The sequence below is a fragment of the Dendrobates tinctorius genome, unplaced genomic scaffold, assembly GCF_039654945.1.
Source record: "Dendrobates tinctorius isolate UK_male_01 unplaced genomic scaffold, ASM3965494v1 ptg000162l, whole genome shotgun sequence".
NCBI classification, from domain to species: domain Eukaryota; kingdom Metazoa; phylum Chordata; class Amphibia; order Anura; family Dendrobatidae; genus Dendrobates; species Dendrobates tinctorius.
The window spans coordinates 22,077,003-22,100,566 of NW_027361829.1; the positions used below are offsets into that span (position 1 = coordinate 22,077,003).

Genomic DNA, 23,564 nt, shown 5'->3' on the forward strand with positions numbered 1-23,564 from the left:
TTAGGAACAGGGAGAGGTGGAGGAAGACGCTATTATCGCTTATTATGTCTAACACAGCCCCTTAGTATAAAGTGTGCTCACTTATTAAACATAGCATTGTCCCTTAGTATATAGTGTACTCACTTAGTATGTAAAGCACAGTCCCTTAGTATATAGTGTACTTGCTTATTATGTATAGCGTCATCCCTCAGTATATAGTGTAGTTCACTTTTAATGTATAGCACAGTCACTTAACTGTGTTAACTATATTGCATTTAAATCTTGAGGTGTAACTATATTCACAAGAGGTTAATTAAGGGTGGGAGTTCATAATTAAGTGTTTATAAGGGGCAGCTGGTTGGGGCTCAACTCCTTTTGGAAGTGCATTGAGCAGCAGGGTGGTGTACTGGTAAAAGGGAAAAAAAAAAACTCTTTTAAATCTTCTGCCTGAGTGAGTGTGAATGAGCTGAGTGTGACCTGAGTGTAAGTCCGAACTGTGGTAAGTGTGTGACTTGAGATTCAGTGACTTTGGATTCAGGGAGTTTCCAAGGGAGGTATTACTGAATTGCTGTTATATTTTATTAATACTTTTTATTTATTTTTGCTTATCTTATTGTCTGGTGCAATCCCCATTAGGATGTGCTCCACTATTGCCAATGCCATCCAGTGCACGTCTTGCCGCATGTATGAAATCCTTGAACAGCCGGTCGAGGGTGCATACTGCTGTGCAAGATGTGAGCACGTTGTGCATTTGGAAGCCCAGATACTGGATCTAGATGTTCAGCTGGCAACACTGAGATCCATAGACAATATGGAAAGGAGTCTTCTGCTCACTGAGCAGACGCTCAATGGGATAGATGAGGGGGGGATGCTAGGTTGGAGCTGCAGGACAATGAAGCAGCTAGCTGGGTGACAGTTAGAAGGCGGGGTAGAGAGAAGAGCACCAGGGAGGCTAGTCCTGATCTGGCACAGCCCAATAAGTTTGCTAAGTTGGCAGATGAGGGGAGTGTTAGTGCAGGAGTAGCACTGCTGCAGCAAGGCATGTCCTCTGAAAGCCAGAGGAGTGTCTGCTCCAGTAAGGGGGGAAATAGGAGAGCAGGGCAGGCCAGACAGGTTCTGGTAATGGGGACTCAATTATTAGGGGAACAGATAGGGCAATCTGTCACAAAGACAGGGATCGTCGAACGGTGTGCTACCTACCTGGCGCTCGAGTCCGACACATCGCTGATCGGGTTGACAGATTACTGGGAGGGGCTGGTGAGGATCCAGCGGTCATGGTGCACATTGGCACAAATGACAAAGTTAGAGGTAGGTGGAAAGTCCTTAAAGATGATTTCAGGGAATTAGGCTGTAAGCTTAAAGCAAGGACCTCCAAGGTGGTATTTTCAGAAATACTTCCTGTACCACGTGCCATGCCAGAGAGGCAACGGGAGATTAGGGAGGTTAATAAGTGGCTCAGGAATTGGTGTAGGAAGGAGGGGTTTGGGTTCCTGCAGAACTGGGCCGACTTCTCAGTTGGCTACAGGTTCTACGCTAGGGACGGGCTGCACCTCAATGCAGAACTGGGCCGACTTCTCAGTTGGCTACAGGTTCTACGCTAGGGACGGGCTGCACCTCAATGGGGAGGGTGCAGCTGTGCTGGGGGAGAAAATGGCTAGATGGTTGGAGGAGTGTTTAAACTCGGGACGGGGGGGAGGGTATTCCTTTTATAGGAGGGGAAGACAGTGCAGATAGAGACCTGGGCGCAAATAATGAAATTGGGGGTGGGGGTAGAACAGTTAATAATTTAAGAAAGAATAGAGGTACAGAGAGATACATAAAGTGCACGTATACTAATGCCAGAAGCCTTGCCAACAAAATGGAGGAATTGAAGTTAATGTTGTTGGAACATAATTATGACTTGGTGGGGATATCTGAGACATGGCTGGACGAGAGCCATGACTGGGCGGTTAATTTACAGGGCTATAGTCTGTTCAGAAATGACCGTACAAATAAACGAGGGGGAGGCGTGTGTTTATATGTAAAATCATCCTTAAAATCCATCCTTCGTGATAATATATATGAATCTCATGAAAATGTAGAGTCCCTGTGGGTAGAGATAAGGGGAGGGGGGAAAAATAATAAGTTACTGATAGGGGTTTGTTATAAGTCTCCAAAAATAATGGAAGCAACAGAGAATATCCTCATAAAGCAAATAGATGAAGCAGCGACTCAAGGAGAAGTCATTATTATGGGGGACTTCAACTACCCTGAAATATATTGGGGAACCGAAATCTGCAGTTCCAGCAAAGGTAATAGGTTTTTGACAACTATGAGAGACAATTACCTTCCACAACTGGTTCAGGACCCAACAAGAGGGGGGCACTGCTAGACCTAATATTAACCAACAGGCCAGACCGCATATCAAATGTAAGGGTTGGGGGTCACTTGGGTAATAGTGATCACAAATTAATAAGTTTTCATGTATTCTTTAATAAGATGTGTAGTAGAGGGGTTACAAGGACACTAAACTTCAGGAAAGCAAAATTCCAAAGGATGAGAGATGATCTTGGTGCAATTAACTGGGACGATATCCTGAGACATAAAAATGCACAAAGAAAATGGGAGACGTTTATTAGCATCCTGAATAGGACCTCACAATATATACCGTAAGGGAATAAACTTGCGAGAAATAGGAGGAAACCACTATGGCTAAATAGAGCTGTAAGGTGTGCAATAAGAGATAAAAATACAGCATTTAGAGAATTAAAGCAAGTAGGTAGTGTTGAGGCATTAAATAAATACAGAAGATTAAATAAATTCTGTAAAAAGCAAATCAAGACAGCAAAGATTGAGACAGAAAGTCTCATTGCCAGAGAACGTAAAAATAATCCCAAAATATTCTTTAACTACATAAATAGTAAGAAACTAAAAAATGATAGTGTTGGTCCCCTTAAAAATAGTCTGGGTGAAATGGTGGATGAGGATGAGGAAAAAGCCAATATGCTACATGACTTTTTTTCAACAGTATTTACACAAGAAAATCCCATGACGGATAACATGAACAGGGATAAAAATTCTCCATTAAATGTCACCTGCTTAACCCAGCAGGAAGTACGGCGGCGTCTAAAAATCACTAAAATTGACAAATCCCCGGGCCCGGATGGGATACACCCCCGAGCACTGCAGGAATTAAGCACAGTCATAGATAGACCATTATTTTTAATCTTTAAAGATTCCATAATAACAGGGTCTGTACCACAGGACTGGCGTATAGCAAATGTGGTGCCAATATTCAAAAAGGGGACAAAAACTGAACTCGGAAATTATAGGCCAGTAAGTTTAACCTCAACTGTGGGTAAAATCCTGGAAGGTTTTCTAAGAGATACTATACTGGAGTATCTGGAGAAGAATAACCTCATGACCCAATATCAACATGGGTTTGCAAGGGACTGTTCCTGTCAGACTAATCTGATAAGCTTTTATGAAGAGGTAAGTTCTGGACTGGACCAAGTGAATGCAGTGGACGTGGTGTACATGGACTTTTCAAAAGCTTTTGATAGGGTGCCACACAAAAGGTTGATACATAAAATGAGAACAATGGGGATAGGGGAAAATATGTGTAGGTGGGTTAAGAGCTGGCTCAGGGATAGGAAACAAAGGGTGGTTATTAATGGAGCACACTCGGACTGGGTCACGGTTAGCAGTGGGGTACCACAGGGGTCAGTTTTGGGCCCGCTTCTTTTTAACATATTTATTAATGACCTTGTAGGGGGCATAGAGAGTAGAATTTCAATATTTGCAGATGACACTAAACTCTGCAGGGTAATCAATACAGAGGAGGACAATTTTATATTACAGGAGGATTTATGAAAACTAGAAGCTTGGGCTGATAAATGGCAAATGAGCTTTAATGGGGATAAATGTAAGGTCTTGGGGAGAACGAATAAGATGTATAATTATGTGCTTAATTGTAAAACACTGGGCAAAACTGTCAATGAAAAAGACCTGGGTGTATGGGTGGACGACAAACTCACATTTAGTGGCCAGTGTCAGGCAGCTGCTGCAAAGGCAAATAAAATAATGGGATGCATTAAAAGAGGCATAGATGCTCATGAGGAGAACATAATTTTACCTCTATATAAGTCACTAGTGCGACCACACTTAGAATACTGTGTACACTTCTGGTCTCCGGTATATAAGAAAGACATAGCTGAACTGGAGCGGGTGCAGAGAAGAGCGACCAAGGTTATTAGGGAACTAGGGGGTCTGCAATACCAAGACAGGTAATTACACTTGGGGTTATTTAGTTTGGAGAATCGAAGGCTTAGGGGTGATCTTATTACAATGTATAAATATATGCGGGGACAGTACAAAGACCTTTCTAATTATCTTTTTACTCTTAGACCTGTGACGGGGACAAGGGGGCATCCTCTACGTCTGGAGGAAAGAAGGATTAAGCATACTCACAGATGCGGATTCTTTACTGTAAGAGCAGTGAGACTATTGAACTCTATGCCATATGATGTTGTAATGAGTGATTCCCTACTAAAATTTAACAAGGGACTGGATGCCTTTCTTGAAAAGTATAATATTACAGGGCATATACACTAGTTTCCTTAATATTGCGTTGATCCAGGGAGTTGGCCTGTTAGCCGTATGTGGAGTCGGGAAGGAATTATTTTCCCCAATGTGAAGCTTACTGTTTGCCACATGGGTTTTTTTTGCCTTCCTCTGGATCAACATGTTAGGGCAGGTTAGGACAGGATATGGGTTGAACTTGATGGACTTAAAGTCTCCCTTCAACCTTAATAACTATGTTACTATGTTACTTTGTATATAGTGTACTCACTTATGTAAAGCACTGTCCCTTAGTATATAGTGCACTCACTTATTATGTCTAACAGTCCCTTAGGATATAGTGTACTCATGTATAGCTATACTCATGTATAGCGCAATCCCTTAGTATGTAGTATACTCACTTCTTATGTATAACACTCCTTAGTTACAGTTTCCTCTTTTGTTATGTATAACACCGTCCCTTATTACGTACCATCCTCTCTAGTTATATATGATGCCATCCCTTATTATATTATTATATAGCTTCCTCTGCTGTGATGTACAATGCTGTCTCTTACATAGTGTATTCTTGCTATTTTTCTTATTCACAGCGCCCTCTTTTATTACATAGTCCCCTCTCTTGTTAGATATAAAATGAATGCTGATGGAGGAGCTGGTAACCAGACCACCAGTCCATCAGCTCCTCCATTAGAAAAGAAGCTTTCCCATGCTCCATCAGCCATCATTGCATTATACAGCTAACAATACAGGACGATATGTAATAAAAAACAGGGCTCTATATAATCCAATACGTAAGGGACGGTACTGTACATAAAAAGAGAGGGCACTGTATAATAAGGGATGGCAATATACAGTACAGACCAAAAGTTTGGACACACTTTCTCATTCAAAGAGTTTTTTTTATTTTCATGACTATGAAAATTGTAGATTCACTCTGAAGGCATCAAAACTATGAATTAACACATGTGGAATTATATAATTAACAAAAAAGTGTGAAACAACTGAAAATACTGTATGTCTTATATTCTAGGTTCTTCAAAGTAGCCACCTTTTGCTTTGATTACTGCTTTGCACACTCTTGGCATTCTCTTGATGAGCTTCAAGAGGTAGTCACCGGACATGGTTTTCACTTCACAGGTCTGCCCTGTCAGGTTTAATAAGTGGGATTTCTTGCCTTATAAATGGGGTTGGGACCATCAGTTGTGTTGTGCAGAAGTCTGGTGGATACACAGCTGATAGTACTAGTGAATAGATTGTTAGAATTCGTATAATGGCAAGAAAAAAGCAGCTAAGTAAAGAAAAACGAGTGGCCATCATTACTTTAAGAAATGAAGGTCAGTCAGTCCGAAAAATTGGGAAAACTTTGAAAGTGTCCCCAAGTGCAGTGGCAAAACCATCAAGCGCTACAAAGAAACTGGCTCACATGAGGACCACCCCAGGAAAGGAAGACCAAGAGTCACCTCTGCTGTGGAGGATAAGTTCATCCGAGTCAACAGCCTCAGAAATCGCAGGTTAAAAGCAGCTCAGATTAGAGACCAGGTTAATGTCAGAGTTCTAGCAGCAGACACTTTGTGCAGCAGGCCTTCATGGTAAAATAGCTGCTAAGAAACCACTGCTAAGGACAGGCAACAAGCAGAAGTGACTTGTTTGGGCTAAAGAACACAAGGAATGGACATTAGACCAGTGGAAATCTGTGCTTTGGTCTGTTGAGTCAAAATTTGAGATCTTTGGTTCCAACCACCGTGTCTTTGTGTGACGCAGAAAAGGTGAACGGATGGACTCTACATGCCTGGTTCCCACCGTGAAGCATGGAGGAGAAGGTGTGATGGTGTGGGGGTGCTTTGCTGGTGACACTGTTGGGGATTTATTCAAAACTGAAGGCATACTGAACCAGCATGGCTACCACAGCATCTTGCAGCGGCATGCTATTCCATCCGGTTTGTGTTTAGTTGGACCATCATTTATTTTTCAACAGGACAATGACCCCAAACACACCTCCAGGCTGTGTAAGGGCTATTTGACCAAGAAGGAGAGTGATGGGGTGCTACGCCAGATGATCTGGCCTCCAGTCACCAGACCTGAATCCAATCGAGATGATCTGGGGTGAGCTGGACCGCAGAGTGAAGGCAAAAGGGCCAACAAGTGCTAAGCATCTCTGGGAACTCCTTCAAGACTGTTGGAAGACCATTCCGGTGACTACCTTTTGAGGCTCATCAAGAGAATGCCAAGAGTGTGCAAAGCAGTAATCAAAGCAAAAGGTGGCTACTTTGAAGAACCTAGAATATAAGACATATTTTCAGTTGTTTCACACTTTTTTGTTAATTATATAATTCCACATGTGTTAATTCATAGTTTTGATGCCTTCAGAGTAAATCTATAATTTTCATAGTCATGAAAATAAAGAAAACTCTTTGAATGAGGTGTGTCCAAACTTTTGGTCTGTACTGTACATAATAAAGGAGACTATGTAATATATACATGTATGTGTGTGTGGCTATATACAATGCTCAAAAAATAAAGGGAACACTTAAACAACAGAATATAACTCTAAGTAAATCAAGCTTCTGAGAAATCAAACTGTCCACTTAAGAAGCAACACCGATTGACAATCAATTTCACACGCTGTTGTGCAAATGAAATAGACAATAAATGGAAATTATTGGCAATTATCAAGACACCCTGAGTAAAGGAGTCGTTCTGCAGGTGGGGACCACATCTCAGTACCAATGCTTTCTGGCTGATGTTTTGGTCACTTTTGAATGTTGGTTGTGCTTTCACACTCATGGTAGCATGAGATGGACTTTACAACCCACACAAGTGGCTCAGGTAGTGCAGCTCATCCAGGATGGCACATCAATGCGAGCTGTGGAAAGAAGGTTTGCTGTGTCTGTCAGTGTAGTGTCCAGAGACTGGAGGAGCTACCAGTAAACAGGCCAATACACCAGGAGACGTGGAGGGGGCCGTAAGAGGGCAACAACCCAGCAGCAGGACCGCTACCTCCACCTTTGTGCAAGGAAGAACAGGAGGATCACTGCCAGAGCCCTGCAAAATGACCTCCAGCAGGCCACAAATGTGCATGTGTCTGCACAAACGGTTAGAAACCGACTCCATGAGGAAGGTCTGAAGGCCCGACGTCCACAGATGGGAGTTGTTCTCACAGTCCAACACCGTGTGGTCCTCCAAAGAAATGCCACCTCACACCAAAACTGACCCACTGCCAAATCGGTCATGCTGAAGTATGTTGCAGGCAGCAGATCGCTCTCCACAGCGTCTCCAGACCCTGTCACGTCTGTCACATGTGCTCAGTGTGAACCTGCTTTCATCTGTGAAGACCACAAGGCGCCAGTGGCGAATTTACCAATCCTAGTGTTCTGTGGCAAATGCAAAGCGTCCTGCACGGTGTAGGGCTGTGAGCACAACCCCCATCTGTGGACGTCGGACCCTCAAACCATCTTCATGGAGTCGGTTTCTAACCGTTTGTGCAGACACATGCACATTTGTGGCCTGCTGGAGGTCATTTTGCAGGGCTCTGGCAGTGCTCATCCTGTTCCTCCTTGCACAAAGGTGGAAGTAGCGGTCCTGCTGCTGTTTTGTTGCCCTCCAACGGCCCCCTCCACGTCTCCTGGTGTACTGGCCTGTCTCCTGGTAGTGCTTCCAGCCTCTGGACACTACGCTGACAGACACAGCAAACCTCTTGCCACAGCTCGCATAGATGTGCCATCCTGGATGAACTGCACTACATGAGCCATTTGTCTGGGTTGTAGAGTCTGTCTCATGATACCACTAGTGTGAAAGCACAACCAACATTCAAAAGTGATCAAAACATCAGCCAGAAAGCATTGGTACTTCGATGTGGTCTGTGGTCCCCACCTGCAGAACCACTCCTTTATTGAGAAAGGAAAATAAAGCCAGCTCACTCCTCTGGAAATCCAGTAGCTCAAGCACCGAAACCTGCAGTGCAGCAGGATCACTGTCCAAATGAATAGAAGAAATCCAGCTTCCCGTTCCTGGAGAAGTTTCCATTCTTGGACAAAGTATATAAAATCCAACTTCATACCAACATATTGGTATGAACAGACCTGTTTCGAGCTTAGCATTTCTTAATCATTGCTCTACACACACTCCATTTCGCTAGTGTTATATACAAGTGGTTGCTAAATCAGGTGCGGAATATCATTAAAGCAATACACATTAGTCAAAGCCTGATACATGTTCAAAGATGTGCATAGCATGCCACATATAAAAGAAAAAATAATAACAGAATTTCCATAGCAAAATAGCCCCCAACACATCCAAAAATAAATAAAACAAATTAAATTAATATATAAAACAATATATAAAATAATAAATAATCAAATAACTCAAAAAACGCAACAAAAACACATGAAAAAAATAATTTTTTTTTTTTTTAAAAAACCCTTCTGAATTTTTTTTTTTAAGAAAAAAAATACTTTTTTCTTTCAAATATAATGATAAGTTAAATCCTGTCTTATATGCATACCTCTAGGGAATCTCGTTTTTAAATTGTAGAACCACCACGATTCTCTGTTCATCAATTTCCTACGATCATCTCCCCCCCAGGTTTACTCTTCCAATCCCCATAATTTTAAACATGGACAAATCACCATTAAGTTGCATGGAAAAATGTCTAGATGCTGCAGAGCACTTAGTCACTTTGTTATAAGCAGCATCAGACAAATGACGCCTAGCTCTGACTTTTAACACATTAGAAGTGTAACCTACATATAGTACATTACAATCTGTGCATGTTATCAAATAAACTACGTATGTAGTGGTGCGTTTAATAAAGGAATTTATGTTATAGTTTTTATTTGTAACACCTGCAGAACCACTCCTTTATTCAGGGTGTCTTGATAATTGCCAATAATTTCCACCTGTTGTCTATTTCACTTGCACAACAGCATGTGAAATTGATTGTCAATCAGTGTTGCTTCCTAAGTGGACAGTTTGATTTCACAGAAGTTTGATTTACTTGGAGTTATATTCTGTTGTTTAAGTGTTCCCTTTATTTTTTTGAGCAGTATATATATATATATATACTGTACATATATATATATATATATATATATAGCTTTGTCGCCATAAAAGGAGGGGGGCCCAGACACATTTCTTGCACAGGGGCCCCAAGCTGTCAGTGTCCGCCCCTGGGATAATCGCTTTAATGGTCAGAGTCCAATTGCTGGGACCCCACCAGTCCAGAGAACAGTGTTTTATTTCTCCCCATTTGCAGCATGGAGGTGTCAATAGTCACCCTCATACTGGCAGGAGAGTTCTTGTTTGTAACATAGATTTCACTGAAGGATGAACCTGTGTTACAGGACATAAAGTATACAGTAATGTGCATCTCTCGTATGGAGTCCATAGTCACAGTTGTAGCCCCCATAATATGGTGTGTGGTATCTTTCCAAGCCTTATTCTATAAACATGAAATTTACTGTTTACTGAAATACAGAATTGCCCAAGCTCAGGACCTCAGTGGGACATTACAGTAATACAAAGCACAGCCGCTATTATGTAGACAATGTAAAAATACGCAGAGAAGAAGAGGCTACAGCACACACACGAGCGCTGCATACCCTTCTAATAACTGATTGATGGAAGAGTCAAGAGGTGGAACCATATAGATCTAATCTTAATGGCCTATTTTAAGGACACTTTGATCAGGAAGTCAGCTTCTGTAGGTTATGAAACTATGAATGTCACGACACAGCTGTCAGGTGACCGAGGACCAGGGGCTCCTTCTCTGTCCCTAACACTAGGGGGAGCCCTAGATCGCCCTATTCCCCAGGATACTTCTGAAGGTGAACATGCAGGGGCCTCCACCCTGAGTCAGCCCTCCATCTGTTCTCTTCCCCTACCCAGGGCAGAGGGGCGCTACTGTCAGGCCCAGATTGGTAATCTGCTGAACCAGGCAGATTCCCGGTGGGCCGGCGGCTCTGAACTAGGAAATGGGCTGCCGGCCCTTTAAAACCTTTGACTAGGCCCTGTGTGCGTGCTCCCTCTCGTTGCACGCGCTGACAAGGGCCGCGTCTGCCAGCGTCAGAGCGTGAGCGCGCCCCACGTCCGTGACTGTGGGCGCGGCTGCTGCCGTCCTCAGTGCAGGCAAGCAGGAGAGCATGCGCCGCACACAGGACCTTGTCAGAAGTTTGAAAAGGCAGCCGCCGCCGCAGCACGCACAGGCCTACTGCCTCTCTGTCTGACATGGAAAGTATCAGCATCAGAAAACAGTGGAAAGAGCCAGCAGCATGCGACATAAAAGGTAATACCATACCTGCCTGTGTGTGCTGTGCTTTCAGGGAGAGCTAGGGAAGCAGCTCAAGTCAGCACGGTGACTTCGTCTTCTGCTCTGATCTGCATCTGGGGGAGGTGACGGGACAGAGCTGCTGTGAGCACTAGAACCTGAAGAGCTGCATATGGACATCAGCCTCCTCTGCACCACAGAAGAGGGAGTGTTTGTGTGTAAGTAATACTTGTGTGTGGTATCTGTAGTGTGTGTGTGTGTGTGTGTGTGCGGTATCTGTAATGTGTGTGCGTTATCTGTAGTGTGTGTGTGTGTAATGTGTGTGCGTTATCTGTAGTGTGTGTGTGTAATGTGTGTGCGGTATCTGTATTGTGTAATGTGTGTGCGGTATCTGTAATGTGTGTGCGGTATCTGTAGTGTGTGAGTGTGTAATGTGTGTGCGGTATCTGTAATGCGTGTGCGGTATCTGTAGTGTGTGAGTGTGTAATGTGTGTGCGGTATCTGTAGTGTGTGTAATGTGTGTGCGGTATGTGTAATGTGTGTGTGGCATCTGTTATGTGTGTGCGGCATCTGTAATGCGTGTGTGTAATGTGTGTGCAGTATCTGTAGTGTGTGTGCGGTATCTGTAACGCGTGTGCGGTATCTGTAGTGTGTGAGTGTGTAATGTGTGTGCGGTATCTGTAGTGTGTGTAATGTGTGTGCGGTATGTGTAATGTGTGTGCGGCATCTGTTATGTGTGTGTGGCATCTGTTATGTGTGTGCGGTATCTGTAGTGTGTGAGTGTGTAATGTGTATGCAGTATCTGTAGTGTGTGTAATGTGTGTGCGGTGTCTGTAATCTGTGTGCGGTATCTGTAGTGTGTGTTTAATGTGTGTGCGGTATCTGTAGTGTGTGTGTAATGTGTGTGTGGTATCTGTAGTTTGTGAGTGTGTAATGTGTATGCAGTATCTGTAGTGTGTGTAATGTGTGTGCAGTATCTGTAGTGTGTGTGTAATGTATGTGCGGTATCTGTAGTGTGTGTGTAATGTGTGTGAGGTATCTCTAGTGTGTGTGTAATCTGTGTGCGGTATCTGTAGTGTGTGTGTAATGTGTATGCGTTGTCTGTAGTGTGTGTAATGTGTATGCAGTATCTGTAGTGTGTGTGTAATGTGTGTGCGATATCAGTAGTGTGTGTGTAATGTGTGTGCGGTATCTGTAGTGTGTGTGTGTAATGTGTGTGCGGTATCTGTAGTGTGTGTAATGTGTGTGCGGCATCAGTAATGTGTGTGCGGTATCTGTAGTGTGTGAGTGTGTAATGTGTGTGCGGTATCTGTAGTGTGTGAATGTGTAATGTGTGTGCAGTGAGGACATTCATTGTATGTGGCCTGGTGAATTTTTTTTGTGCCAGGGCTGCTTTTTGGTCCCAGTCCGGCCCTGGCTACTGTGCATCGTAGTACACATAACTGACAAACAAAGCAATACATACAAGGGTTAACAGAAAACGCCAGGCATACAAAATATTCATTCACATATAATGCAGGAATGCACTGGGGCATGGAGATAGGGAAATAAACCAAAATACAAACCAAGCAACAGTCACAGATAACTCCTCCAACTCTCCTCATATGAACACCTTTCCATCCAATAGCCATGCATGAAATGCTAGCTCTGACAAGGATTTGCAACAGAGCCCAGATTATAAAGGGGAAAGGGGTGGCTAACTGAGCTCAGCTGTGAGCACAGAGATTTCCAACATGCTAGATTAACCCCTGTTCTGCCAGAAAGAATAAACACCATTAAAATGAAGGAGAAGTGCTCTTTCTCAGCGCTGCAGTAGGAGCAATCAGACGCTGCCACCTTCTGGCTCCACACTGTCGAAGTAACCATGTGAAAATGCACTTCTAGGATTTTCTAAAAATAGGTGTCTATCTACCCCAGTGATCAAAGGAGTATTTCCTCATTTCTCTCTATACACAACCCGTAAATGTGTCAACTGGTGGCAGGAAGCTACTTACCTAGGGTATAGCATGAAGTTTCTGCCTGAATTTTAGGTTGCAGGGATCTATGCAGGAGGATTACACAGGACTGTTTTTATTTGACGTTATTTGTGATCCTCTCTGCCTGGTGGTCAGTAATGGCTTATGGAGCTTTATCCTATGATTGATAGCTCTGAACTATAAATTTAAGGATAAAAAGGTAATAAAATTACTACACTCACTGAGTCTAGATATCATTCGTTATCATGATTCCATACAATAGGTGAACATTAAGATAGATAGAAATGGGAGGTGAGGGGACTAGCCATCTTGTGTGGACACAGCTGAAAGAAGTATGTGTCCATGTGAAAAGGCTGCGGCTCTAGTTGCTACCCCAAACATCCCTTTTCTTCTTTAATGTTCACCTAAAGCAGTAGTCCCTAACTTCTTTGACCTTGAGAGCCACATTTAGCTTTGAGAGAGGGTCACGAGCCACCAGTGAGGGTCTGGTTAAAAATCTGCCTCCTGTATGGCAGCGAAGTCTGGGGTCCTCACACCTACCTAGACTGGTCAAGGTGGGATTCCAGCCCAACAGAAATATTCCAACTGGAATTCTGAAAGCACCTTCTCCAAGTCCATCGGAGCACCTCCAACAGTGCTTGCCGGGCTGCGCTGGGCAGATTCACTCTGCACCTAACGGTTCTAAAGAGAGCACTGTCATTCCGGGCTCACCTACATAGTAGCAATCCAAGCTCCCATCACCATAAAGCCCTGACACATGTAGGTGAAACAGAAAAAACAGGACCCTCGGAACAACCCACCCAAACCCAACCTGACCAGAACACCAATCACAACAACCTGACAAAAGCAGGAATCAGGAAGATGGTAGACGAAGGCCAGGAGAGGTATGTCAGTGACTGGAAGAACGATATCATCAGCTCACAGAAACTGACCATGTACCGGAGTCTACAGAGAGACTACAGACTGGCCCCATACCTGGAGAAACTCCCGGGACCCCAGAGACCGCAAGATCCTGAGCCAATATAGACTAAGTGCCCACAGTCTGGCCATCGAATCCGGCCGACAGAGGCAGAGCTACAAGCCCAGGGAGGAAAGACTGTGCCAACACTGTGACCAGGAGGCCCTGGAGGACGAAACCCACTTCCTGCTACACTGCTCCAAATACTCAGCAGTGAGGGACACTCACTTCAGGAGACTATCCAATCTCTTCCCGGATTTCATCACCATGAAGAAGGAAGAGAAAAAATATATCCTGCTGGGGGAAGAAGAGAGAGCAGTGGAGATAGCAGCGTGGTATGTGAGCGAATGTCATAGACTGCGAGAAAGAGAACTATGATATGTCATGAACTTCTACAGCCCCCACACTGGATCTGCCCCCATCCACGTTTCCTATAGTCCTTACCCAAGATCCCTACAGTCCCTCCCCCTATTCCCTTTTGTACACTGTGCTTTGGCAAAACTAATGTGTATTTGGCCCTGCCAATAAAGATTCTTTGAATCTTGAATCTGTCACGAGTTCACATTTAGGTCTAAGAGACAGTTGCAATCCACATATAGTTCCAGCACCCTCCCCTTAACCCCACAGTAGCGACACACAGAGCCCCACTACTGGTACTGTTACATCCAGCTTCAAGCGCCTCCATGGACAGTTAGCATCATCCAGTCTCTAGCTTTCCATGGTTAAATTATCTCCAAACCCTAAGGCCAAAATATGCACATTCAGATCTGCTCTTTTGTGCAGGGCTACTCACAAAATTCACCATCTGGAGATATGCTCTTTCTTGTTTTTTCTAGACCTTGTACTAATGTACCAAGCTGGCAGGCAGACGCGAGCCACACATCATGGGCTTGCGAGCCACGTTCCTCCCGAGCCACAGGTTGAGGACCCCTGACCTAAAGTATGGACTCATTATAAAGCATGAAAAACAATTTTGATGAGTTATCTCTTTACCCTGTATTTCCTAAGAACCATCTTATGCTGAGCTTCTGAGTCTATATGAGCAAAGTGGTCCTTAGAATAGAACCAAAGGTTTCTAAAGATGGTGAAAATTGATTTGCAGCACTCGGTCCATCAGTCATCTCAGTAATTAGTGGCAGCTGGACGGGATTCCGGAAAACTGAAACTTACCTAATGGCATCTACGGCTCTTTTTTTGAATTGCTGGGTTGCATCAAGCTGCAACAACAACATAGTGCCAAAACAGATAAACAAAAGCCGAAATGCCATCAGAAGCAGATCTCTGGGCTTCTGTTCAATGGCTATAGATTACCCATGTCGCAAATGGACAAAGTCAGGCCAATGAATTTTCACCATCTCTACAAGTTTAATATCATCAGTGTGAGAAGCAGTGCCGACCTCTGCTATTCTGTCCAAAACATCTTGAGGCTGAATGCACATCAGGCAGGAAGATTGTCCAGATCACCAGGGATGCTTATTTAGTGTAAGTTGATGGCAAAATGTGAAAGTTAATGGCTGAAGAAGGCAACAAACAAAGCAATGAATTCAACCATTATTATCAGTGGTACAAATAATTCCCAATTATCAGATTTCAGCTAATTTGAGCTCTGTTCAAATGTCCAGTTGTCATCCATTTGTAACAGACGTAGTATTAAAAAAATCTGTTAAAGGATGAAAGCAAATGCACACTTTGGTTTCCATTTCACATCTGTAATGTTCATAACAGGTGGGAAAAGATCATACGAAATAATCATTCATTTTGATGCGTTTCCTATAGACATCCCACAGATGTTAAAAAGTAAAGGCGATCATTGGTTAGCAGTTTTTTAGGCAGAACAAAACAACTTTTGCTGATGATAGTTTTTGACCCTGCTAAAGAATGGATTGCAGCTGAACTGCAATCACATGGGAGACATTTTAGGACATTTCTGTCCCCATTTTAATGAATGGATCCGGTATCAGAGCATTTTATTTCCATTTTTGTCACCCCAAAACAGATATAGAAACAGAAAAAAACTAGAATGTGAATATAGCATTCATTACTATAAGCTCTGCCATTTAACAGAAACTACACCATGGTGCTGCACTTATCTGCATGTGTCCTGTATATACCTGGGCAATCCTGCCTTGGGAATGAAGCTTAAACGGATTGTCCGGTGAAAACAAATTATGATTTATCCACAAGAATGCAGAATGGGGAACTTTTATCCTAGTTAGCATGGAGCAGAAGTGCGCATGAGTGATTACTACTCCATTCTTTCCTATTTTTTGGCAGCCTCATAGAGAAAGAATGTAGCAGCAGTCTGATATCCAACTTGTCACCCCATTTTGTAATAGAAATAAAAATGACCTGTCATGGATAAAAATGTCCCATTCTGCCTATCGGTGCTGGTCCCAGCACCCACCAGTCCAAAAGTTATCACCTATCTTGTGGTTAGATGATAACTTGTTTTCACCAGTCAACCCCTTTAATGTCCTTTTCTAAAAAAAAAATGCAGGTCACAAAAAATCTAGGAAGGAAGTCCTTGCCTCTGTAAAGCTGACACACTACCAAAGGAAAATGCATCTTGTGTATTGTGTAGAATACAAGTAACAAGTGGTTCAGTGTGGCCGATGTACATAAATACATCACTTGTAACTAGAAATCACTTAAATATGACATATCCATATCTTCATATATAGCCATATAATAAAAGACGTGAAAGGCCTGTGTGCAGGCTGGATACTTAAATTCATTAAAGTGGATCCTTCATCAAATTTGACATTACAAACTGCATATATTGTTAAAAAGATCTGTTAGGGTATGTGCACGTATTCAGGAATTGGCAGAGCTTTGGACACAGTGAATCCACGTGTGTTCACTGAACCGTGTGGATTCACCACGTCCAATACATTGTATGGGTGAGACTTGTGTCTCCGAAAGATAAATAGACATGCTACGGTCTGGAGAGACGCGCCACATGTCCATCTCCACAGGAGAGCCGCGGGTGTCTGTGCACGCATAGGGCTTATGGGATTTCTTGAAATCCCATCCCCTATGCTGTAACATCTGAACGCTGCAGGTTGGACACTGGACAAGGACCCAGTGTCCAACCTGCTGCGTTTACTGATTGTGGGCACATACCTTTAGATCTTACTGGGCTAGTACACTTACCACGTTTGGCTGGTTATATCATCCTGAAATAAAAATGCTCATTTCAATATTACGTAGGGAAACCTTCACATGAATTTTCTCAGTAAGTGCACAAGTCTCATCATGTCCAAGAGATCTATTGAAAAGTGTATGCAGTTTGCATTGCGAAATGTAGTGACAGATCGACTATAAATTTTGCAACTTTTTTTTTCATTTTTATGGCACTTTTAGCACTTTTTAGAAAAGTGTGCAGGACCCAGTTGAGGGGCAGACCACCCACCGGTTGACAGATTTAATATAATTGCATCAAACCCATGATTAATTATAGATAATATCTATGTCTGCTGATAGCAAGAGTAGATCTGCATTTTTGCTACACATACAGATAAAAATTAAATAAATGTGATGAGAGGCTTATGACTGTTGAAAATTTGTTAGATTTTACTCGAGCCCCAACTAATGTCATAGAATCTGCACTCCTTCTCTAAGTTAAGTAAGCGGGGTCTCTTTTCCCGTGCACACAGACACAGTGCAGTAATGTCATGGCGCCGTCTGCACTGGGAATTTGGCATATTGTAGGCTATAGTCCTACAGCAGCCTGTGGCCTACAGTGAGTGGTGGGATTGGACCCTTTTGTTACCCAGTGATACAACTGTATTGGTATCAAGGTCTTGTTTACACATAGATCAGTGTTACCAAGACAAAAGTCTGGAGCATGTGAACAACATGAACAACATCTCTTCTTATGTGTGCAAAATTTCAGAAGAGAAAAAAGGAAGTAGTCCTTTTTTTCATTTGAAATGTTTTGAACCGCTGAGAATTTACACCCAGGACTATGCCACTGGGCTCACCTCCTATTTTCATGTTATGGCCCATGTGAAAACACATGCAAGCTAGGCCAAGCTGAGAGTGTCAAGAATTATAGCTACAATAGAAGAATAAACATCTAAATTGTATGGACACCTTAGGGGAGACTTCCACTTTCAGAAAATACCACAATCGGTGCCCGCCATGTGAAATCAGTAGTGATATAAGCTGTGGATGTGCAGCCAAACCACTGACACCAAAACAATGGTGGAGACGAGAGCCAGTGCTGGACCGGGGTGGGTGAGAACCATCTCATTTGTTTCTTTATATGATAGGCAATGTTTGGGGTCTACTAAAAGTGAAAACCCCTTTAAGTCATTATAAACGCCTTAGAATATAAGATGCGCCTATTAAAATTATAATCAGATTGCACAACATAAATAATTAAAAATAGAGCAAAGGAATAGATCAGAAATAAAACTAAAGCACTATAATCAGGGCAGGGGTTGGCGAATACAAGATTACAAATCTTTAAAAAAAACCTTCCAGATAAGTTGTTCTGTATAATGGATTCAGTCAATAATATTTCTAGTATAATGAGGTTTTCCATCCAGAACTGAAGAGCCAAAAATATTACCGCTACTTTTACTTTCTAATCCAGCCATTATAAGCAAGTACAAGAGGGTGAGGAGTGAAACGTGTGATTAAAGGGTTCGGATTTCACTGTAACATTGCAGCTTTGGCTATATTAGTGGAAATCCTATACCCACTGACACAGCAGCTGTGAGCATGGAAGGAGCATGCAGGCCGCCTTTATAGGCCTGGCTTTCATTAAAGAAGGAGGACACTCCATTGACTTTGAAATTATAAACATTCTCCAGCTAAACACTAGATTTCAACATTTCCATTCTCAAAGAATAATTACGGGAAAGGTAATGGGTTAATGTAGCAGATTGCATAATAAAGTCATGAGTTGATTAACAAACTACTCTTAGTCTAAAAATAGTTTCGTTTAAAAGAGTTTTTGTGCTCACTCATAAAACTAATTCAACTAAATATTTGCACAACCCTCAAACACCTTTTTATGCCCCTCCTAAATGATCAATTAAAACCATTAACAATGGAACATTTCATGTAAAGAACGTTACCGACCTCCATGAAAGATCCGGCAATCCCGGCTTGGCATGAGCCGTGTTCCTCTCCATATTTCTTCTTGTATTCTGGGAAGAATATAAATGACAATGTAGTGAAAGCAGCCGGTACAGATCGCGTTGGCTGTGTGAGGCCTAACATTGTTACACACAGTATATCTTACCACTTGTACCACCCAACCACAGAAGCCGAAACCCCAGCCAGTTTGGGAAATGACTGAGCCGCAAGTATGTGGCCTGAAAATGACTGCATTCCACATCACTTATATGTTTCCCAGCCACACTGACTTCTAAGTTGAGAGATTATCACATTAATGGCAGAAGGAACTGTAAAACTGCATAATCTTGGTAAAATATACATCTAAAGCTAATTCTAGCAGGAAAGGATAAGTCAAATAAATTGAAGATGGATTTAGTTGTGATGGCCCATAGATTTACATTTGTTATTATTCAGCCCCTGGCAAGACTCCTATTTGTACAGTAATGCTTCACACTTCTATGAGCGCAGCTTGTTAATAGGCTTTTATTCTCCATACTCCTCTATTCAAATAAGCCTATTTCATTATTAAGGAATTATCAAGGGATTCATCATTTTATGTAAAAACACAGACATATATTATACCGTATATACGTATGTATAAAGCAAATAGTTCTGTGGGAAATTACATTATGCAATATGAAGTGAATTGAATATGTACCGGTATATAGGTTGGGCAAATAGTCTAATTTGTTTTAAAAGAATAAATAGTTGTGGAAAGAAAACAGCAGGGCGTACCTAACCAACACATTGCCCCTAGTCTTTTATATATTTTAGGATTCTGTATTCATTTGGTCAACCCTCCTAAGTCATCTATATGAACATGTAGGTCATATGAAGCTGAATAAAATGATACCTTGATATCTGCGATCTGATGTGTAATTCCAGAGAAATTCACATTTTTCTTATATGCAAAAGAGCTGTTCCAGACTAGGGGTTGACAATGACCTGCATGAGAATCTCCCTGCAGGGAATATTTTCAATGAAAGGGAGCATTACCTGTGTGATATGTGATGGCCGCTCTCTGCTCTCCTGATCTCTCTGCAGAGCTGTGTGTGATTATACCTGACACATCTGCAGGTTCCCCTCAGTGCTTCAGTTTCCACCTCACAGGCAGACTGGATTGTAATACAGCAGACCTGTGAGAGATGCAGCTGCTAACGTGATTGTAAGAACTTAGAAGATAAAATTCAGTTCTACTATTCTGTGACACCCGAGGATGACTATTCTCATCCGAAATGCGTTGTGGGTTTATTAAAAAAAAGTTACCATGCTTGTATCCTATTTTTATTTTTCCATTTACCATTGACATCTTTTTCAATTGCTTGGGAGCATCCTACACCTGGATCCCTCACTTCAAATTTTTCTCTATTGAAATCTACCCTGGAGGATTTCCCACAGCACACCAGGTCAGGTGCACCCTTTGTTGTTTCCAGCTTACATAGTGTTGTAGTCCGTCTGCCCAACTCCACCATGTGAGATACCGATATTTTACTCACCATTATTACTTTAACTTTGATTTTACATACACTGAACTCACAAAGCACTACCTTTTCTCCCTTTCCTGCAGAGTTATCCATATACTATACTTCTACTGTTCTGTGTTAGTTACAAGTCTCACACTGGTAATTCTAGCATTCATGTAAAGTAATCTCTGGAGGCAGATTCTCATGCAGATTAGTATTATTCTCATAGCGGAAAACCCGAAAAGTTAATTTATACATAAGACAAATGTGCATTTCACTGGAATAAGACATCAGATCGGAGATCTCAAGGTATCATTTTATTCAGCTTCCTATGACCTGCATGGCCATATAGACAGTTTTGGGGGTTCATCCTACTGACAGATTCCCTTTAAGGAATTTCTGAGAAGTATAAATGATAAATGTTTGGAGTGATTTAAATAAAATTATATATTATAATGTCTGTTCAGAAATATTATATATTGTGGATCCACCCTTTATTAAATCTATTTTTCCACATGGTGTTTTCACATGTTTTTTTTTTTTTGCTATGCGTAACTATATCTTAATTGTGAAATATACAGTTAGGTCCATATATGTTTGGACAGAGGCAACATTTTTCTAATTTTGGTTCTAGACATTACCACAATGAATTTTAAACAAAACAAATCAGATGCAGTTGAAGTTCAGACTTTCAGCTTTCATTTGAGGGTATCCACATTAAAATTGGATGAAGGGTTTAGGAGTTTCAGCTCCTTAACATGTGCCACCCTGTTTTTAAAGGGACCAAAAGTAATTGGACAGATTAAATAATTGTAAATAAAATGTTCATTTCTAGTACTTGGTTGAAAACCCTTTGATGCCAATGACTGCCTGAAGTCTTGAACTCATGGACATCACCAGATAGGGTGTTTCCTCCTTTTTGATGCTCTGCCAGGCCTTCACTGCTATGGTTTTCAGTTGCTGTTTGTTTGTGGGCCTTTCTGTCTGAAGTTTAGTCTTTAATAAGTGAAAAGCTAAGAGGGATAGCTAATACTAGAGAAGAGAGAGAGAGGATTCAAAAAGATTTAAATAAACTGGAGAAGTGGGCAGCAACTAACAGAATGGTTTTTAACAGGGAGAAATGCAAAGTACTACATCTGGGCAATAAAAATGAAAAAAGCATATATAGAATGGGAGGAATAGGGCTAAGTGACAGCACATGTGAAAAAGACTTGGGTATACTAATAGATCGCAGACTGAATATGAGTCAACAGTGTGATGCAGCAGCAAAAAAGGCAAATGCAATTCTAGGATGTATTAACAGAAGCATACAGTCTAGATCACGTGAAGTAATTATTTCCCTCTACTCCTCTTTGGTCAGACCTCATCTGGAATATTGTGTCCAATTTTGGGCACCACATTTTAAAAAAGACATCAACAAACTGGAGCAAGTTCAGAAAAGAGCGACCAGAATGGTGACCGGTCTGCAAACCCTGTCTTATGAGGAAAGGTTGCAGGATTTGGGAATGTTTAGTTTGCAAAAGAGAAGACTGAGAGGAGACTTAATAGCTGTCTACAAATATCTAAAGGGCTGTCACATTGTAGAAGGATCAACTTTATTCTCATTTGCAAAAGGAAAGACTAGAAGCAATGGGATGAAGCTGAATGGGAGGAGACACAGATTAGATATTAGAAAAAACTTTTTGACAGTTAGAGTGATCAATGAGTGGAACAGGCTGCCACGAGAAGTGGTGAGTTCTCCTTCAATGGAAGTCTTCAAACAGAGGCTGGACAGACATCTAACTGGGATGATTTAGCGAATCCTGCTTTGAGCAGGGGGTTGGACCAGATGGCCCAGGAGGTCCCTTCCAACTCTACGATTCTATGATTCTATGATTCTATGATAAATGCATGCTCAATTGGGTTGAGATCAGGTGCCTGACTTGGCCATTCAAGAAAATTCCACTTCTTTGCTTTAATAAACTCCTGGTTTGCTTTGGCTTTATGTCTTGGGTCATTGTCCATCTGTAGTTTGAAACGACGACCAATCAGTTTGGCTGCATTTGGCTGGATCTGAGCACACAGTATGGCTCTGAATACCTCAGAATTCATTCGGCTGCTTCTGTCCTGTGTCACATCATCAACAAACACTAATGACCCAGTGCCACTGGCAGTCATGCATGCCCAAGCCATCACACTGCCTCCGCCGTGTTTTACAGATGATGTGGTATGCTTTGGATCATAAGCTGTACCACGCCTTCGCCATACTTTTCTCTTTCCATCATTCTGGTAGAGTTTGATCTTGGTTTCATCTGTCCAAAGAATGTTCTTCCAGAACTGTGCTGGCTTTGTTAGATGTTTTTTAGCAAAGTCCAGTCTAGCCTTTTGATTCTTGATGCTTATGAGTGGCTTGCACCATGCAGTGAACCTTCTGTATTTTCTTTCATGCAGTCTTCTCTTCATTGTAGATTTGGATATTGATACGCCTACCTCCTGGAGAGTGTTGTTCACTTGGTTGGCTGTTGTGAAGGGGTTTCTCTTCACCATGGAGATTATTCTGCGATCATCCACCACCATTGTCTTCCATGGGCGCCCAGGTCTTTTTGCATTGATGAGTTCACCAGTGCTTTCTTTATTTCTCAGGATGTAACAAACTGTAGTTTTTGCCACTCCTAATGTTGTAGCAATTTCTCGGATGGGTTTTTTCTGTTTTTGCAGATTAAGGATGGCTTGTTTCACCTGCATGGAGAGCTCCTTTGACCTCATGTTTCCTTCACAGCAAAACCTTCCAAATGCAAGTACCACACCTCAAATCAACTCCAGGCCTTTTATCTGCTTAAATGAGAATGACATAACGAAGGGATTGCCCACACCTGTCCATGAAATAGCCTTAGAGTCAATTGTCCAATTACTTTTGGTCCCTTTAAAAACAGGGTGGCACATGTTAAGGAGCTGAAACTCCTAAATCCTTCATCCAATTTTAATGTGGATACCCTCAAATGAAAGCTGAAAGTCTGAACTTCAACTGCATCTGAATTGTTTTGTTTAAAATTCATTGTGGTAATGTGTAGAATCAAAATTAGAAAAATGTTGTCTCTGTCCAAATATATATGGACCTCTAACTGTACCTGTATATAGATGAGCCATAACATTAAAACCATATTAGGTAAACCCCTGACCTTCCACCAAAACAGCTCTGACCAGACCAAGCATGAACTCCACCAGACTTCTCAAGGTGTCCCAAGGTATCAGGCACT

The 23,564-nt window shown here is 42.0% G+C and overlaps 1 protein-coding gene across 1 annotated transcript in view; it reads right to left on the bottom strand.

Moving 5' to 3' along the window:
* The window catches only part of ITGA9 (integrin subunit alpha 9), a 711,654-nt gene that overhangs the window by 564,439 nt on the left and 123,651 nt on the right, over window positions 1–23,564 (bottom strand). The window contains exon 5 of the mRNA XM_073549890.1: window positions 18,827–18,894. Within this exon, the coding sequence (XP_073405991.1) occupies window positions 18,827–18,894 (68 nt within the window). The remainder of the gene's footprint in view (window positions 1–18,826; window positions 18,895–23,564) is intronic.